The sequence below is a fragment of the Peromyscus californicus genome, unplaced genomic scaffold (assembly GCF_007827085.1).
Source record: "Peromyscus californicus insignis strain IS unplaced genomic scaffold, ASM782708v3 Scaffold_4__1_contigs__length_199733344, whole genome shotgun sequence".
In the NCBI taxonomy this organism is placed as follows: Eukaryota; Metazoa; Chordata; class Mammalia; order Rodentia; family Cricetidae; genus Peromyscus; species Peromyscus californicus.
In genome coordinates this window covers 39,133,342-39,150,308 of record NW_026294562.1, presented here as the reverse complement: position 1 = coordinate 39,150,308, position 16,967 = coordinate 39,133,342, and the positions used below count along the sequence as shown (strand labels likewise).

The following is a 16,967-nucleotide window of genomic DNA, read 5'->3' as shown; positions in this document are numbered from 1 at the left end:
TGAGAAAATGCCTCCACCTATATTGCCTGTAGACACAACTATAGGGCATTTTCTTGATTAATAACTGATGGAGGCAGGCTCAGCCCATCAAGGTCATACGCTGTGCCATCTCTGGGCAAGTGGTCCTGAGTTGTAAGAGAAAGCAGCCAGAGTAAGCCAGTAAGCAGCACTCCTTCATGGTTTCTGCTTGAGTTTGTCTCACCAGGTCCTGTCAACTTCCCTCAGTGACCGATGTAATGCCATGTGAAATAAACCGTCTCTGCCCCAAATTGCTTTTGGTCACAGTGTTTTACCACAATAGAAACTCTAAAACACCTTTGTGCTGTGGAATAATCCTTCTATACAGTGTGAGTATGTATTACTCTGATTGCTTTATTACTGAAGAGGCTGACTGGCCAATAGCTGAACAGGATAAGGTTAGGTGGAAGAGCCAAACTGAGAATGCTGGGAAGAAGGTGGAGTCAGAGGAGTTGCCAGGAGATGCAGAGGGAGCAAGACATGCTGCAGGACAGGTAAAGCCATGAGCCACGTGGCAATACATAGATTAATATAAATGGGTTCATTTAAGTTGTAAGAACTAGTTAGTAACAAGCCCGAGCTATTGCCCGAACTTTTGTAATGAATACAAACCTCAATGTGTTTAACTGGGAGCTGCTGGTGGGGCAGAAACTTCTGCTACATCTTTCATCCCTGAAAAGCTAAAATTCACCACCATAAACAATTTAACGTTCTAAAAGTTACATAATACATTCACAGATGGAGTTCAGTGTTTCTAAGAAATATGATGCATCAGTTTGTAACTAAAACAAAACACTTTTTCTCCTGAAGCTAGGTCTCATTCTGTAGCCCATGCTGGCTTCAAAGTCACAGTGATATTCTTGCCTCAGTGCCCCAAGTGCTAAGATACAGACCTGAGCCAATACACCCAGGAATGATCATCTTGGAGTTTCCTTAAAGTAACATTTATCTCCAGTCATAACAAGCTCTTTGAAAATCCTAAATTAATTCCTAAAGAACTTGAAGCTAAAAGTTGCAAGTGAACCCTAGAAAATACTTTCAGACATGAAAAGTATTTTTTCTATTTTAAATAAAATTCAGACAATCCAAAGCTGAGCAAAAGCACCTTTTCTTTTATTCGAGTTTCCAAAGTACGACGCTGTCTTTCAATCTCCTCAATTCGACGTGTCATAGGAATTTGCCCTTCTTTAAGTTTTCTGACTTCTTCTTTCACTCGGTCACGAATTAGTTTCACACCTTCATATTCCTGACGTACATTCTCATATTCCTTGCAAATAATTCAAGAAACAGAAATCAATACATTAAGTGTTTTAAATTAACGCATACTAAAGCCAAAGTGTAAGTAGAGACTTTCTTTTAATTTATTAATAAAGATTAAGGAGTAAATAAACAAACAAAACACTCTCAATTTTGAAAGGTGAAAAATGGGTCAAAAAAAAAAAACCCCAAAAGAAATATGTAGTTACCATCTTGACAAAAACAATGTCTGGGCAAAAGCAATGGCTTAGCAGTCTGCTATTGAGCCTGCTGATTTGACATGAGTTAAATTCCTGGGACCCACATGGTGAAAGGAGATAAGGACCTCCTACAAAAGAGATGTCATGCCACAGAAATCAGCTAAACATTTGCTGAATAACAAGAAAAGAGAATGCTAAAATAGATACTATAATAAGAGTGAATGGGGGTTGGGAAGGCTGGAGAGATGGCTAAGCAGTTAGTGCTTTCTGCTCAGAAGACCCAGTGCATACACGAGGCAGTTCAAATCTACCTACCACTCCAGTTCTAAAGGATCAAATGTTTTCTGGCTTCCTCAGGTATAGCACTTACGTGCAAACCCTTTCCCCCAATTAAAAGTGAAAAATCTTTTGAAAAAGTGAATGACATAAAGCAAAGGGGGGAAAAAAACTACAAATTTTAAATTAAAAAAATTAAAATCAATATCTTAAAGAAGGAACCAGGGGTGGGCAGTGGTAGTGCACACCTTTAAGCCTAGCACTTGGGAGGCAGAGCCAGGCAGATCTCTGAGTTTGAGGCCAGCCTGGTCTGCAGAGCGAGATCCAGGACAGGCACCAAAGCTACAGAGAGAAACCTTGTCTCAAAAAACAAAAACAAACAAACAAAAAAGGAACCAAAAGACTTCAAAAGGTAGAGTGAAAGAATAATAATTAACAGGAAAAAATGCAATAAAAAGGTACAGAAAGGAAAAAGTTTAGGAATAATGGAACTGCAAAACCTGGTTGGAAATAAGAGTGCCAAAAATATACAGCCATACATTATTTTCACACTAATAATTATTTCAACTGAAAACATGGAACAAACCCAAGGAAAATTAATTTTTCTATCCATTAAGTAATGTTATCAAGGGAATTCACTATTTTAAACTTGTCATGGGTAATATATCTGCATCATATTATAAACAGAAAAAATAAAGCAGAGTCAGGGAAATTATGACGTGTGAGAAGACAAGATACTTTAGTTACACGTGGCCTAGCTCAACTAAATTCTGAATGAGCTTACTGGGACATGGACACTCACTGGCACTGAGGATGGCTCACAGGACATCAAGCAAACTAGGTAAGCACTGTGGTACTCAACGACGGCTCTTGCTCCCCAAATTTAACTTTTAATATGAATAAACACTTTAGATCATTTTAAATTAAGGGAAAAAAAGCAAAGACCTGTTAAGGACTAAAACCTGAAATTAACATCAGTGACTCAATCAACTATCTGCTATGTGGTAATTAGTATCTATCAAATAAAGAACTAGAAAAAGACTTAGGTATAACATGTAAAATAAAACTTTAAAAGTAGTAGCTAACTTGAATACAAAATGAGTGCCTACTTACAAAGATGTACTTTAGAAGTACTAAGACACTGCATTCACTAGTTTTCTTTTGTTTTTTGTCAACTTCATACAAGCTAGTGTCATCTGAGAAGGAACCTTAATTGAAAAACTGCCTCCATCAGACTGGCCTACGGTTTTTTAAACTATAATTGCTGTGATAGGAGGGCCCAGCCCACTGTGGGTGGTGCCATCCCCAGGACAGGTAGCTCTGGGGATATAAGAAAGCAGGCTGAGCAAGACATGGGGAACAAGCCAGTAAGCAGCATTCCTCCATGGTCTATGATTCCATTCCTGTCTTTAGGTCCTGCTTAGTGTTCTTGCCCAGACATCCCTTCAAAATAGACCATGATTATAAGCTGAAATAAATCCATCCCCAAGTTCCTTTTGGTCATAGTGTTAATCACAGCACTAGAAAGCAACAACCTATGACAGTTGAGGAGTCACCTATTTTTTTTTTTTTTAAATCTCAGATAATTAACACTTACCACCCATGGTCTTTTTGCTTCAAGCATCTCAATTAAATCTAAATGTCGCTTTCGTTCATAGTATCTTTCCACATCTTGTTTGTATCTTTCATTTCTCTGAACCATTTTCTCTAGGTATTCAGTCTTCTCTTTGCAAGAAGTCTAAAATAAGTATTTGTTGACAGTTAGTTTAAATGAAAAACAAAAACAGAACAACATGGCAAGTCAAATTTTTTAACAATGATATAATCAAAATTTCACAAAAAGAATCCTGTAATAGTGAGGTTAGGAAGAATGCTTGCCTAGAAGGCATGTAGTTCTGGATCTTATCTCTAGCATTGCTCAAAACCAGCCTAGTGACACACACCTGTAACCCCAGTGCTGAGGAGGTAGAGGCAAGAACATCAGATGTTCAAGGTCGTTCTCAACTACACAGAGTTAAAGACCGGCCTAGGCTACAGAAGATCTTGTCTGAAAACAACAGAAAAAGCCAGGCGGTGGTGGTGCATGCCTTTAATCCCAGCATTTGGGAAGCAGAGCCAGGCGGATCTTTGTGAGTTCGAGGCCAGCCTGGTCTACAGAGCGAGATCCAGGAAAGGCGCAAAGCTACACAGAGAAACCCTGTCTTTAAAAACCAAAAAAAAACCACCAAAAAACAAAAAAACAAACAAACCAGAAAAAAAAAATCAGGTGAAAGTAAGACTCATGAAGAAACATTCTGGTTCAAGGCTCTAAAATACATTAGTCATGTAACTGTGAGGAAGCCCTGTCAACATCGCTAAGCCCAGGGCTTTGCCTAAAGATAAAAGAAGCAATTCACTCAATACAGGTTAAGTGTCCTTTATTTGAAAAGTATAATTCTGAAGCTCCAAAATGTTCCTAAACTGAAGCTTTGTAGACCCACATATGACATTCATAATTTGGAGTTTGAAGCATTTTAGATTTTAGTCCAATCTGCCCAAATGAAAGCTTAATAAAAGCTGTAAAAAAGGGCATGTAAATGCAAAGTAATATTAGGATTAGTATTCATGAATGCTTAGGAATTAAGGACTTTGAGATGACATAAAGCTAAAATTAAATCTTTCTACTGCATATTAACAAGCACAAAGATGCACTGAAAAGCCTAGGGGAAAAAGTACATCCTTGTTTCTTTCAGTGGGTGGGAGGTAATTTAGAAATGTATTTCAGGTGGAAGTAGTAGATTGATGCAAAATAAGACAAAAGAATTGAAGGAGTACCAGACACAGAACTGAATAATCACAAAATCTTGGACCAATTCCTTTTGAATTCAGACAACAAAATTAATGCTTTATTACAATAAAATATTTATCAAGGATAGGTAGTTATACTTACAAAGAAGGTATATTTTGTTTTCTTAATTATAAAAATATACTGCCTTAAGATCTAAGGATCTAGAACTAGATCCATTAACTCAACCATCTTTAAAAATGATAGGTAGTACTTATTAAAGGTAAAAATGAAAAATTAACTCTTCAGCTAATATTCTACACACTTCAGCTAATTCTTTAATTTTGCTTATAAAGTCTATCTTCATTTGACTTAAGAAAAAAAAAAATATCCCAAATGACATCAACAGAAGTGTTTTTAAACACCACCTCCTTATCTTCTGTAATGCTCAAAACCTGACACAGTGCCTGACACAGGACAGGTACTTAATGGGTACCAAATGAGAGAAAAATGTACCTTTGTATGAGAAAGTTCCTTAAAAACTCAACTGATAACATGTATTTACTGAAACAGTCAACTATTTCAAATTTCATAAAATCAAAATCACTCTCATTTTCTACGATCAGCTGAAGAAAGAAATATAAGCTTGGGTGAAAAAACTCAACCACAGCTATGAACTTACTAAACATATAGAAATACTACCCCTTCTTGCACATTTTGGGACACAGAATCAGTAAATGACAACAGAGATGAGTTGTCTACTTCTAAATACCTCTAGCTGCTTCTCCTTCTCTCTGAAGTTTTTGAGTTCGCAGTGGTATCTGTGCATCTCTGGAGGGCCAATTGACTTCTCAGTAGCTTCAAGTAGTTCAATTTTGCTGAGTTTAGCAAATTCCCCTACTTTGTCCTACAGCACCAAAATGAAGTATCAGCAACTATCATCCATAAACACCTTTAAAATGTATTAAATTTACCAAGATGGGGCTCATTTAAAAACAAATCTTGAGATGTGAATCTTCTTATAATCTTTTAGGTACTTACTGTCTTTCAAAAATGATAGCATGTTTTTTATAATCTTTAAAAACTGTCTTTGTCACTCTTCCCGGGTAGAAATGTTTATACAAATAAGCAAGTTGGAAATAGAAGGAAACAGTCTTCCAGACTGAAATGATCACTAACACCTACAGAACGGGGAACAATTTAAAATATCTTTTTCTGGAGATAGTTTAACATGAACAGATAAATAGAAAACTTTCAAATTTTAAGTCTGCATTTAAACTGGACTTACTGAATCAAATCATCATTACGTTTGTGAAGAAAATAAGCTATAGTTTAGTCACTAAGTAACATTAAAATAAAAGATATCTGACTATAACTTTAAATGTAGATTAACAGAACTTCTAAAAAGGTCTTAAAAAATTTCTTTTATATCATCTATATATGTGTGTGTATCTATGTGTGGGTTTGTACATGTGAGTGCAATGTCCTAGGAGTCAAGGTGGTGGCATCAGATCCACTAGAGTTGGAGTTACAGGCAGCTGTAAACTGCCATATGTGGGTGCTGGGAACCAAATTTGGGTCCTGTGAAAGACCAGCATATTTTATTATTAATGAACAAAAAATATTACTAGACTTTAGAAAGTACACCTACATATGAAAGAATTTTATCCTAACCAATATTTCATACAAATGTATTAAAAGTTGTTCATTAAGCTGAGCATGGTGGCACATGCCTTTAATCCCAAGACTCAAGAGGCAGAGGTAAGCAGATCTCTGAGTTCAAGGCCAGTTAGAGCAAGTTCCAGGACAGTGAGGGCTACAGGGAAATCCTATCTTGAAAAACAAAACAAAAAGTTGTTCATTAACTGTGGCTTCTCAGGATCACCACACTTAATGCATGGCAGCCACAAACCAATTAATATATATATTTTAAATTATTTATTTTTATTTTATGTGCATTGGTGTTTTGCCTGAACTATGTCTATGTGAGGGTGTCAGATCCTGGAGTTATTGACAATTGTTAGCTGCCATGTGGGTGGTGGGAACTGAACTCAGGTCTTCTGGAAGAGCAGTCAGTGCTCTTAACCTCTGAGTCATCTCTCCAACCTCAAGCCAGTTAACATTCTAACTGGAAGTAGTTCATGAATCCCAACCCCTAATTGAGGAGCTATGAACAGTTAAGTTGCTGGCTTCTGGGAGAGGGATAATTAGTTTTCTTTATGGGTGTGGCTCCTGGTACATTAACCAGTGCATGGCTCAAATCAAGGAGTATATGAGCAGCATAATTGGAGTCCATGGGTTATTACAAAAAAATTTAAAATGACACAAAATTGGGAGTAGATAGGGAGGTGGAGGTAGGTGGGTCTTGAAAGAGTTAAGGGGAGTAAATAGAGGGAAACTATGATCAAAATACATTGTATGAAGTTTCAAAGACTTATAAAAATATTTTTAAGAAATTGTTCCTTGAAAAATGTCAAATTTGCAAATGAAGTACTGTATCTACTCTGTATTTGAAGTACCTTTTTTATGGGCTGGGGAGATGGCTCAATGGATAAAGTACTTTCAAGTGTCGGGATAGGAGTTTGGATCTCTAGTACCCAGCATAGCAACCTGCCTGTAATCCTACTGTTATGGCAAAGACATGGAATCTTCTAGTCAAACTGGTGAGCTCCTGGTTCTGACCATGTCTTAGTAAGTAAGTAGAGAGTGAGTGAGGAAAGCATATAATGTCAATTTCTGCCTCTAAACTACGTGCACACGTTTACTCAAATACTAATGCACACCATATAGATACATATGAAAAAACAAAACCAAATATAGTTTTAAAACATTTTGTAACTTAAAATTATTAAATGATTAACAATATATGGATGACTGAGGTTCACTTGGCCTGGAGCATTACAATTACAGATATGTTTCACCATGCCCATAAAAACAGTAAGTACTAAGAATGCTGTGTTCAATGTAATAAGTAATATTTGCATACTTAATTGAAATTAATAACATTAAGTGATAGATTGCTTTATTTTACAAAGAACTATAAATGTTAAGAGTGCTGTGTTTGATACAAATACTATTGCAATATCTCTTGAATAATATTTATGTTTTCTGTGGAATAAAGCCAAAACATTCACCCAAAATTTCCCCCATATTCATTTGTATTTTCTCAGACCTGAGGCAGGAACTGGCATAGATTGCCCACTTGGATGTTTAAGGCTGCAACTTGTTCTTCCACTATTTTCTGGGTTACAGGTTTTTTGTTGATGAACCAAAAGGACTGATTTTTTATCACATCAATCTCACGGGTGATTACAAGATTTCCCGAAATCCGGAACCTAATTAAAGAATAATTGAAGAGCTTTTATATTCAAAACGCACACTGATTTAAGAATAACATATCTATCATTTTTCTTATACCCAAGGTCTAAGAAATATTACTATAATTTTTATTCTTTCTGGTATTTTTGGATCCCTCCCAAGTTAGAAACCTTGACTTTTTGTTTGTAATTATCCCACATTTGGCCATGTCAGTTACTATTTAGTTAACAGTCAAAATTATCTGAATTCTTGAAATTAAAACGAGTGCCAATACTAATCCCAAACACAATAAGTTTCTTAACCCTTTAACGATTACACTATTCTTCAGTCACATACATTGACTGCAATTCAAAATGGTTTAGTACATTAAAGGCTAATATAACGTAACAGTCAGCTGAAACTTCCTCTACTTGGAAAATACATGAATGAAAACTGACTTCTACATAATAAGAATTTCTGTAATCATGGACTGCCCACCACGTTCTTTATTCTGAATCCAGAGAGAACTATACTATATGCCTAGAAAGGACCATTAAGTAATACAGAATTGGAAATAGGGTATTTACCCCTGTCTTGCTTTCACAAGTACTTGTTCCATCCCGCCCATCTGTTCACTCATCTTCTTCACAAGGGGATGAAAGTAAAGCTTTAAGTACATCAGGGAAGCTCTCTACCACTATGCTATACTCCAGCCCAAGTAGTTCAAAACTGGCAAAAAGCCTTAAATTTGTTAAAAAGTACAATTTCTCTCTCCCTCTCTCTGGTGTGTGTGTTTGTCTGTTTGAGACAGGGTCACAAGTAGTCCAGGCTGGACTTGAACTTGTTATGTAGTGGAGAATGACCTTGAATAGGAGAATTTCCTGAATAGCATGCAACTCCTTACTCTCCTGCCTCTACTTCCTAAAGTGCTAAAATTATGAAGTATACTATCAGACCCGACTACAACTTCTTAGCACATATTTATCAGTCTTATACTTTTGTCTCATTACCCCATCATTAAACTACAATTTTTAAAGAACTTTCCAAAATAATATTTTTAAATTTTTTTAAAAAGACACATTAAAAAGTATTCACTTGCTTTATGTATTCTTTAAATATCATTTTCCATATTTGCCACAATATTACATTTATATTCTTTTCCAATGTCATCAAGAAGTATAAACAAAAGCTGAAAACTTATAGAAGCTTTTACACTTACAGTTCAATTTCAACCACACCTTTGGAACATCCTCTCTTCACAAAAAACCCAACCTAGAGTGTAAAAAAAGTGTAAGTGAGCTGCCGCAATAGTATTTCCAGGCTAACAATCAGAGGTCTAGAAAAGTCATTACTGTTTACCAAACCAAGATTTTTTTTTCAGGAACTGCATGAATATCCATCCTCACCACTTTCTAAAAGGTACAGGCCAGGTCCCTCCACTTCCCTTGCACTACAGAAATCACAGTAGTTAAATTATGGATCACTTCAGTGCCAGGTAGTTCAGACTCTTCAAAGCTGGTAACAAGGTGGTAAATGGAAGGGATGCAAATCCAGGTAACTGGGCTCCAGAGTCTATGTACTATGTACTCTCAGAGGAGGGGAAACCCCAGAGAGAACCAATTCAATGCGACAACCACAAAGCACTATACCAAACCTACTACTGTTGCAGATCCCACAGAGGTGCACAGATTAAACATCAACAACCTCTCTAACAGTGCCTATCCTGTTTTTAAGACAGACCTGCCGCCAAGTTCCTTTAAAAAATAATTAATAGATATAGTTTACATAGTAAAACAGACATCTGAACTAGTTCTGATGACTATGAGCTTAAACACAACACAGACTAGAGGACTAAAACATCAAATTGGATCTTAAGTTTAAGCTCTATAAATAATAAATACTAAAATGATAGACATGCTGTGGTTCTCCCCTTTAGCACTTAGTACAAAGAACCAGGAATATCAGAAATTCAAGGTCACCCTCAACTACATACTAGTACTAGCCACCCATTGCTATATGAGAACCTGTCTCAAAATACAAAACAAGTGGGGAGGAAATGAATAGGATCAAAATATGTTGCATGATATTATTAAAGAATAAATAAAAACATTAAAAAAACAAAAAGGAAAAGTAGCAACAATATAAAATAAGGTGGGTACATCAAAATTTTTATTTTGAAATACTATAAAATATACAGAGATAAATTTAAGAAAATCACCAATAGCAAAAAATTTAATCAGAATGTACTGATCAGCAAAACGTTACATAATATATAAATAATGAACAAGGGCTGGAGAGTTAAGAGCACTTGCTGCTCTACCAGAAGACCTGGGTTCTGTTTCCAGTAACCATGCTGTGTGGTTCACAACCATCTGTAAATCCAGCTCTGAGGGATCTGAGACCCTCCTGTGGCCTCTATAGATACACACACACACACACACACACACACACACACACACACACACACACACACACTTTAAAAACACAAAACAAAAAAAGAAACAAGGCCTTACAATATTTTTTTTAATGATTTGTGGTAATGACTGTAAACAAACTACCATTTATTATATGCTGCTAAGATAAACAACTGACAAGTTTCCAAATTCAGTTGGCAACGCTGAAGAATATACTATACCCATTTTATAGATGGTAAAATTAAGGATCAGAAAGATGGGGGTGGCACAGCATCTGTTCTAACCTGAGAATACTATCTTTAATTTCTACTATAGGTTCAAATCACAACTCTGTCATGCAGAAGTTTGGCCTTGGCTGGAGAGGTAACTTCACACTGTCTACTCATTGACAGAAAACCATGACATCTCTGAGGGAGCTAACTGTTTACTGGCACATTTAAAATATTTGGTACTAATGAGGGGAAAAAATAGAAGTAGTTCATACTTATTATAAAGTATCTATACAGATGATTTAGATTTTGCTTATAGTACAATTTTATACTAACATTTATATATAGAAATATAATAAAGTATTCTTGCTGAGAACTTGGAGCTCACTTAAATATGTAGCTTCAGAAGGCCAACAGTCCATATTTAGGAACCATTGCACTCCAGGGTCTCCCTTAAAAACCCTCCCACTCAAAGAAGAGATGTGGTTTCTTTAAAATAAAACCCACAAGGCTGGTAAAAACTGATACAGCACAACTCATTCTAATTGTGCAGACTGAGAATACAACCCAGTGCAGGGGGAATGAATTCATGACTTAAAGTATATAGCAAGAGTCATAAAAACCTGAGCTGGTCCTTGCAAATTAACTGCTTCAACCACCCTATCTTTGAAATGAAAGTTTGATGTCCAGACCATTGCCCAAGCTCACTAGGCTGATTTATTAACAGAGCAAAGTATCTTTTCTAGCTCACAAATGCCTCTGGTATAGCTTTTTTTTTTTTAATGCATTTTGAATACATTTATCTATAGCGTATTAAAAAAGGGGTATTTGGTTCAATTTTTTTAAGTACAGTTAAAATTTGCTAATATCACTTGACTAATGCTGCAATTTTCTCAGTATTTCATTTTAAGCTTTAACAAAATATTGGGGTTTTTTTGCTACTATATTTATTTGCAGCGAGAGTGCATGACATGTCCCATGTATGTGTCAGTTTTCTCCTCCCAATTTGTGAGTTTCAGGGACGGAACTCAGGTTGTCAGTTTGGTAGCAAGTGCTTTTACCCACTGAACTATCTCATTTGCCCACAAACTTTTCTTTTAAAATATAACTTTATAATTTTTGTATTTAATTCTTTCATCTTGGTTAATTTATTCCTAAGTAACTTATACTTTGCATTGTTATTATGAACAACATCTGGGCCTAGAGAGATGACTCAGTGGTTAAGAGCACTGAGTGCTATTGCAGATGGCCTAAGCTTGGTTCCCAGCACACACAAGGATGGCTCACAACTTCCTGTAACTCCAGTTCCAGGGGATAAGACACCCTCTTCCATCCTACACAGACATGCATGCACACGCCCGAAAACACCCCCCCCCCCCCCACACACACACATGCTCTCTCTCTCAAAGACAAAAAGCAATATTTCACTGCTCACTGTTGATGTCCAGAAACTCAACTAAGTTCTATCTAACCCGGTATCCAACAATCCTGAGAAATTTCCCTATTAAGGCACAAGGCTTCTCTGGAAATTCTTCTTGGTGAAAAAAATCTCTGTGTCTTCTACACACACCATTCTACACAGAGCTTCTAGAGCAGTACTAATAACCTCTGGGACTATTAATACAGCTCCAGAAGTTCTAGGGAGAAAGAAAGCTCATTTGGTACACTTAAGAATCTAAAATGTAGGAAGTGACTTGTTTCTAAGAACAAATGGTTCTGAATTTTTTAAAAATTATGTTAACTTACCTTATCTGCACGTCCCATGAACGCGGGTTTGCCTGCCAGTCCAAGGCAAATGGCACACACTATGCTTGACTTCCCCGTTCCATTAGCTCCAATAATCATATTCAGATGGGGCCCAGGAGACACTTCACAGATATCATATGTTCTGAATTGTAAAGAGGTAAAATCATTAAACCGAAATTACAGAAAAACCTTTTCTTTATAAATGCATTTTTTTTGTTGCTTTGCATTACCACTGCTCACAACCCTTGTAAAACTCATTTAAAAGCTAGCTAACCTTATGAATGTAATATTATTCATATATTTGGGAGGATGAGGTACTAAGGATTCAACCCAGGAGGGCCTTTTACATGCTTGGTAGTAAGTAAGTGCTTTATCATTTAGCTATATTGCTGTGGAATATCATTTTGTATGCTGTGAATGTATGTTGCTCTGACTGGCTGATAAATAAAGCTGGCCAATGTAAGGTAGAACAAGGTTAGACAGGACATTCCAACTAGAGAGAGAAAGGAGAAAGGCAGAGTTGAGGAGACGCTGCTAGCTGGTGCCAGAAGAAACAAGATGTAAAGTACCGGTAAGCCACAAGCCACGTGGTAAAGTACAGATTTATAGAAATGGGTTAATTTAAAATATAAGAGCTAGCTAGCGAGAAGCCTGAGCCATTTGGCCATATAGTTTAAAATAATATAAGCCTCTGTGTGTTTATTTGGGTCTGAGCGGCTGCAGGGTCGGGCAGGACACAGGAAAACTTCAGCTATACTACAGCCTTAGCCCTTTAAGTTGTAAATAATCAACTTATAAAGGGAAAATTCTGCCAGTGGAAAAAATAATAATGCATATATAAAATAAGAACACAAGGCTGAGCATGGTGGCACATGTCTTTAATTCTAGCATTCAGGAGGCAGGGGTAGGCAGATATCTGTGAGTTTGAGGCCAGTTAGGGTTATATAATAAGATCCTGTCATTAAACAAACAAACAAAATACCCAAGTTTGAAACAATTTATCCTCTTTTGGGAGACTATATGAAAGCTATCTCACAAGTAAAATAATTTCAAAACAAATTTATACAAGAAGCCATAGCTTTTTTTCCTAATGTCTTAAAATTACATTAAAAAAATTAAAATAGTAGCTACTATATTTTCTATTTTATACTATATTATATATATATATTTATATTTTAATATTCAAGCAATCTAACAGTTATTCTTATTCAAATGATAAAATATGATCTATTATCAAATCAATAGCTTCATTTTATCATCGATTAAAGAAAAGGCCCTTCAATTCCTTGAATACGCTGCAAGAAGATTCTAAGAATCCACAACAGGCTATGTTCCAACAATCCTTGTTCCTCTGGGAGAAGGTAAGGAGGCATAACCAGAGATACGTAACTCTCATACACACACCATGCTGTTCAGTATTCTCTGACTCCCTGAACAGTTAGTTAGTCCATAGTTAAATGAATTAAACATACTTATATACTGCTTCTAAATCTGCTGCCTCTATGAGTTCCTAATTTAAGTGATTTTCTCCTACATATCTTTAAAGATTTATTTTATTATTTATTTTTAATCTGTGTTTAATCCTCATTATTTGTTGGGGACAGCTTTAGCGAGATATGAAGCAAATTATGACTTAGACATTCCCCTAGCTTGCCTTTCAAAATTCTTTTTTTTTTTTTTTTGGTTTTTCGAGACAGGGTTTCTCTGTGTAGCTTTGCGCCTGTCCTGGAACTCACTTGGTAGCCCAGGCTGGCCTCGAACTCACAGAGATCCGCCTGGCTCTGCCTCCCGAGTGCTGGGATTAAAGGCGTGCACCACCACCGCCCGGCTGCCTTTCAAAATTCTTAATTGGAATCCATAAGCAATATTTCTTCTCTAGGTCTTTAGTGCTTAGGCTCAGGTACACCTAATTAATTTTCCAAGATAAATGCGAGAGTGCTACTAACATGCTAAATATATAAATAATTAAACACCATACACCAACAATTACATGGATACACATGAAATCTAGTATCACTTTTTAAAAAAAAAGAAAGAAAAGGGGCTGGTCTGAAGAGATGGTTCCACTGTTATGAGAGCTCATCATCCTCTTCCAGAGACCACAAATTTGGTTCCCAGCATCAATACAGGACAGCTCACAACCACCTGTAACTTGAGCTCCAAGGAGTATGATGCCCTCTTCTGGCCTACAAAGGTACCCACACACTGTGGCATATACAAAGACAGACAGACAGACACACACACACACAACCTTAAAAGAGGGGGAAGAGAATCTTTTGTAACTTAGGCCTAATTTCAGCTTTTTACTATTTCCCTTTTCTATTTCTGCTCAGAATTCTACTATATATTTCTTTCAGTTTCTTGACTAATTTGTGTAATAGTCTAGATTCTCTCTCTCTCTACTCAAGTCCACTAGACTTAGTTCATTCATAGCGAACTCATGTACTATTTCTAGGCCATGTGAATCCTCTAAACCTAGCCTCTCTACTTGCTTGTTACTTACCTCCTCTCAGCCTCACTCTGTGATGGCCGTTCTTGGTTGTCAACTGGACTACATCTGGAATTAACTAAAACCCAAGCAGCTGGGTACACCTGTGAGGGTTTTTTTCCTCAATTAAATCATTTGAAGTGTGAAGACCCACTTTAATCCGGATCATTCAAGGTGCGAAGATCCACCTTTAATCCAGCCCCACTTTCTACTTGGCAGCCCTTTATAAAGGACATGAAGAGAGAAGCTTGCTGTCTTTGCCTGCTTGCTCTCTCTCGCTCTCACTGGCAACTCCATTCCTTCACTAGCATCAGAACCTACTTCTTTGGGATTCTGGCATATACTGAACATAAGCTGAGACATCCAGCCTCATGGACTGAACAACTACTGGATTCTTGGACCTTCTACTGGTAGAGAGCCATTGCTGGACTAGCTGGACCAAAGCTTGTAAGCCATTCTAATAAATGCCCTTTCTATATATGCATGGAAATTCATCCTGAAAGTTTCGTTCTTCTAGAAAATCCTAATATACTCTCCAAATCTAAAGTCATCTTTTTTAAAACAAACAGAACCATATCCAACTCTTCATTTTTCAACTACTTTTTCTTTTTGCTGTTTTTGTCCAAGTTTTTCCTCCTCATTCTTCCTGGTCTACAAAGTTTTCTTTCGTACCGCTTTATCAAAGGGGCAACATTTTCCCAACTGCTAAATGTAGGAGGCTTCAGTCTCATTACGATTTAATGGAGCGGATATTTTTGAAGTAGTACTTTACCTTAGCTTCCCTGACAAGAGTCTCCCATGAGTCTCAGGATATCTAAGTTCATCCTCTCACTTTTAATAAACAGGCTTTTTATTCCTCCCATTTGTATTTCCTTTTGCTTAATTTCAACAACTTCAGCAACATCAACAATCACCTTCACATATGACTCCCAAGTCTGTGACTTACATTGCCTCTGAGCTCCAGGTCTTTATAAATTCCACCTATAGAATGTTTCTCTTAGATATCCCACAAGAAAGTTCAAGACACAGGCACTCAACTGCTTTCATTGTTTATTTTCCCACACTACTCTCTCCTGGGCAACACCGGCCCAGCTAGCTGAAATGGAGACTCGGGAAGAACTTATGCACAGCTCTATTCTCATGCCTCAAATCTGTGGGCAGGTTTTGTTAAATCTCTTCTTTCGGGTCCTCCTATGTTCACCCTGTAGTTCTTGCTTTCTTATTTTAAGTCTTCTAGCTTTCTGCCTGGCACCCTCTCAAAATCATCCTGCAGACGACTGCCTCCAGGTTGCCGACTGCCTGCAGGATGAAGCTGGAGTTTCTCAGCATAGTGACAGACAAGAGGAGACAATGGTTTCTGACCTTTAGCCACACATGTCCTTACATCCTAGGTTAAGTCACTCACTAAACTTAGAAACTGGCTTTCAGGTAGTTCCTTCTTTGTGCGACCATCTTCCCTCCTTTTCAGATTTTAATATTTCCTTCACAAAGCTCGTAGAGTTGTGCATGAAATTAAATTAGCCTTTTTAGTCGTTATGCCTCGCATGAGACCATAAGTAGGTAAGTTATAGCAGATACCTCATTTGAGTATGTTTACCTTTCCTGATCTAGCTTCAAATACAAATTCAGCCATTAAGATCTCTATAAACTTGGGCCGGGCGGTGGTGGCGCACGCCTTTAATCCCAGCACTCGGGAGGCAGAGCCAGGTGGATCTCTGTGAGTTCGAGGCCAGCCTGGTCTCCAAAGTGAGTTCCAGGAAAGGCGCAAAGCTACACAGAGAAACCCTGTCTCGAAAAACCAAAAAAAAAAAAAAAAAAAAAAAAAAAAAAAAAAGATCTCTATAAACTTGGGCAAAAACAACAGCTTTCAGCTCATATCATCAATAAAGAACAAACAGCCATGTGTAAATAAAACAGATGTGTACCTGGTACATAAGTGCTTGAAAAAAAAATGGCAGTTTTGTTACTAGAGTTCTGTAACTCTTACTCAAATCTACATTTTAAAAAATACCTCAAAAGAAAAACTCCAGTATGACGCTAAACAGATAATATTATTTTTGGTAACATTTAGACCCTACTTAGCTAGTTGAGGTGGGGGCAGGGAAGAAAGAAGGATCTGAATAGTCAAGAGTCTGCAAAGAGGTACAAAAACTGGGAACACGATTTAATTTTTCTGTACACGCTCACCTCCAATCAACAACCATTAGCATCTCATCTGCCCACTCGGAAAATGTGTACATTTTGAAAACCTGCCACTCCCCTCTAACTGTTGCCTCCCGAGTTTTGTGACGTGCACAA

The 16,967-nt window shown here is 37.0% G+C and overlaps 1 protein-coding gene across 2 annotated transcripts in view; it reads right to left on the bottom strand.

The window, feature by feature from the left end:
* Positions 1–16,967, bottom strand: part of Smc5 (structural maintenance of chromosomes 5) — a 72,136-nt gene that overhangs the window by 54,619 nt on the left and 550 nt on the right. For both annotated transcript variants that reach the window (XM_052762727.1, XM_052762728.1), the window contains exons 2-7: positions 12,182–12,323; positions 9,032–9,084; positions 7,688–7,850; positions 5,288–5,422; positions 3,349–3,489; positions 1,124–1,285 (exon numbers count right to left, since the gene is read on the bottom strand). In XM_052762727.1, the coding sequence (XP_052618687.1) occupies positions 1,124–1,285; positions 3,349–3,489; positions 5,288–5,422; positions 7,688–7,850; positions 9,032–9,084; positions 12,182–12,323 (796 nt within the window). The remainder of the gene's footprint in view (positions 1–1,123; positions 1,286–3,348; positions 3,490–5,287; positions 5,423–7,687; positions 7,851–9,031; positions 9,085–12,181; positions 12,324–16,967) is intronic.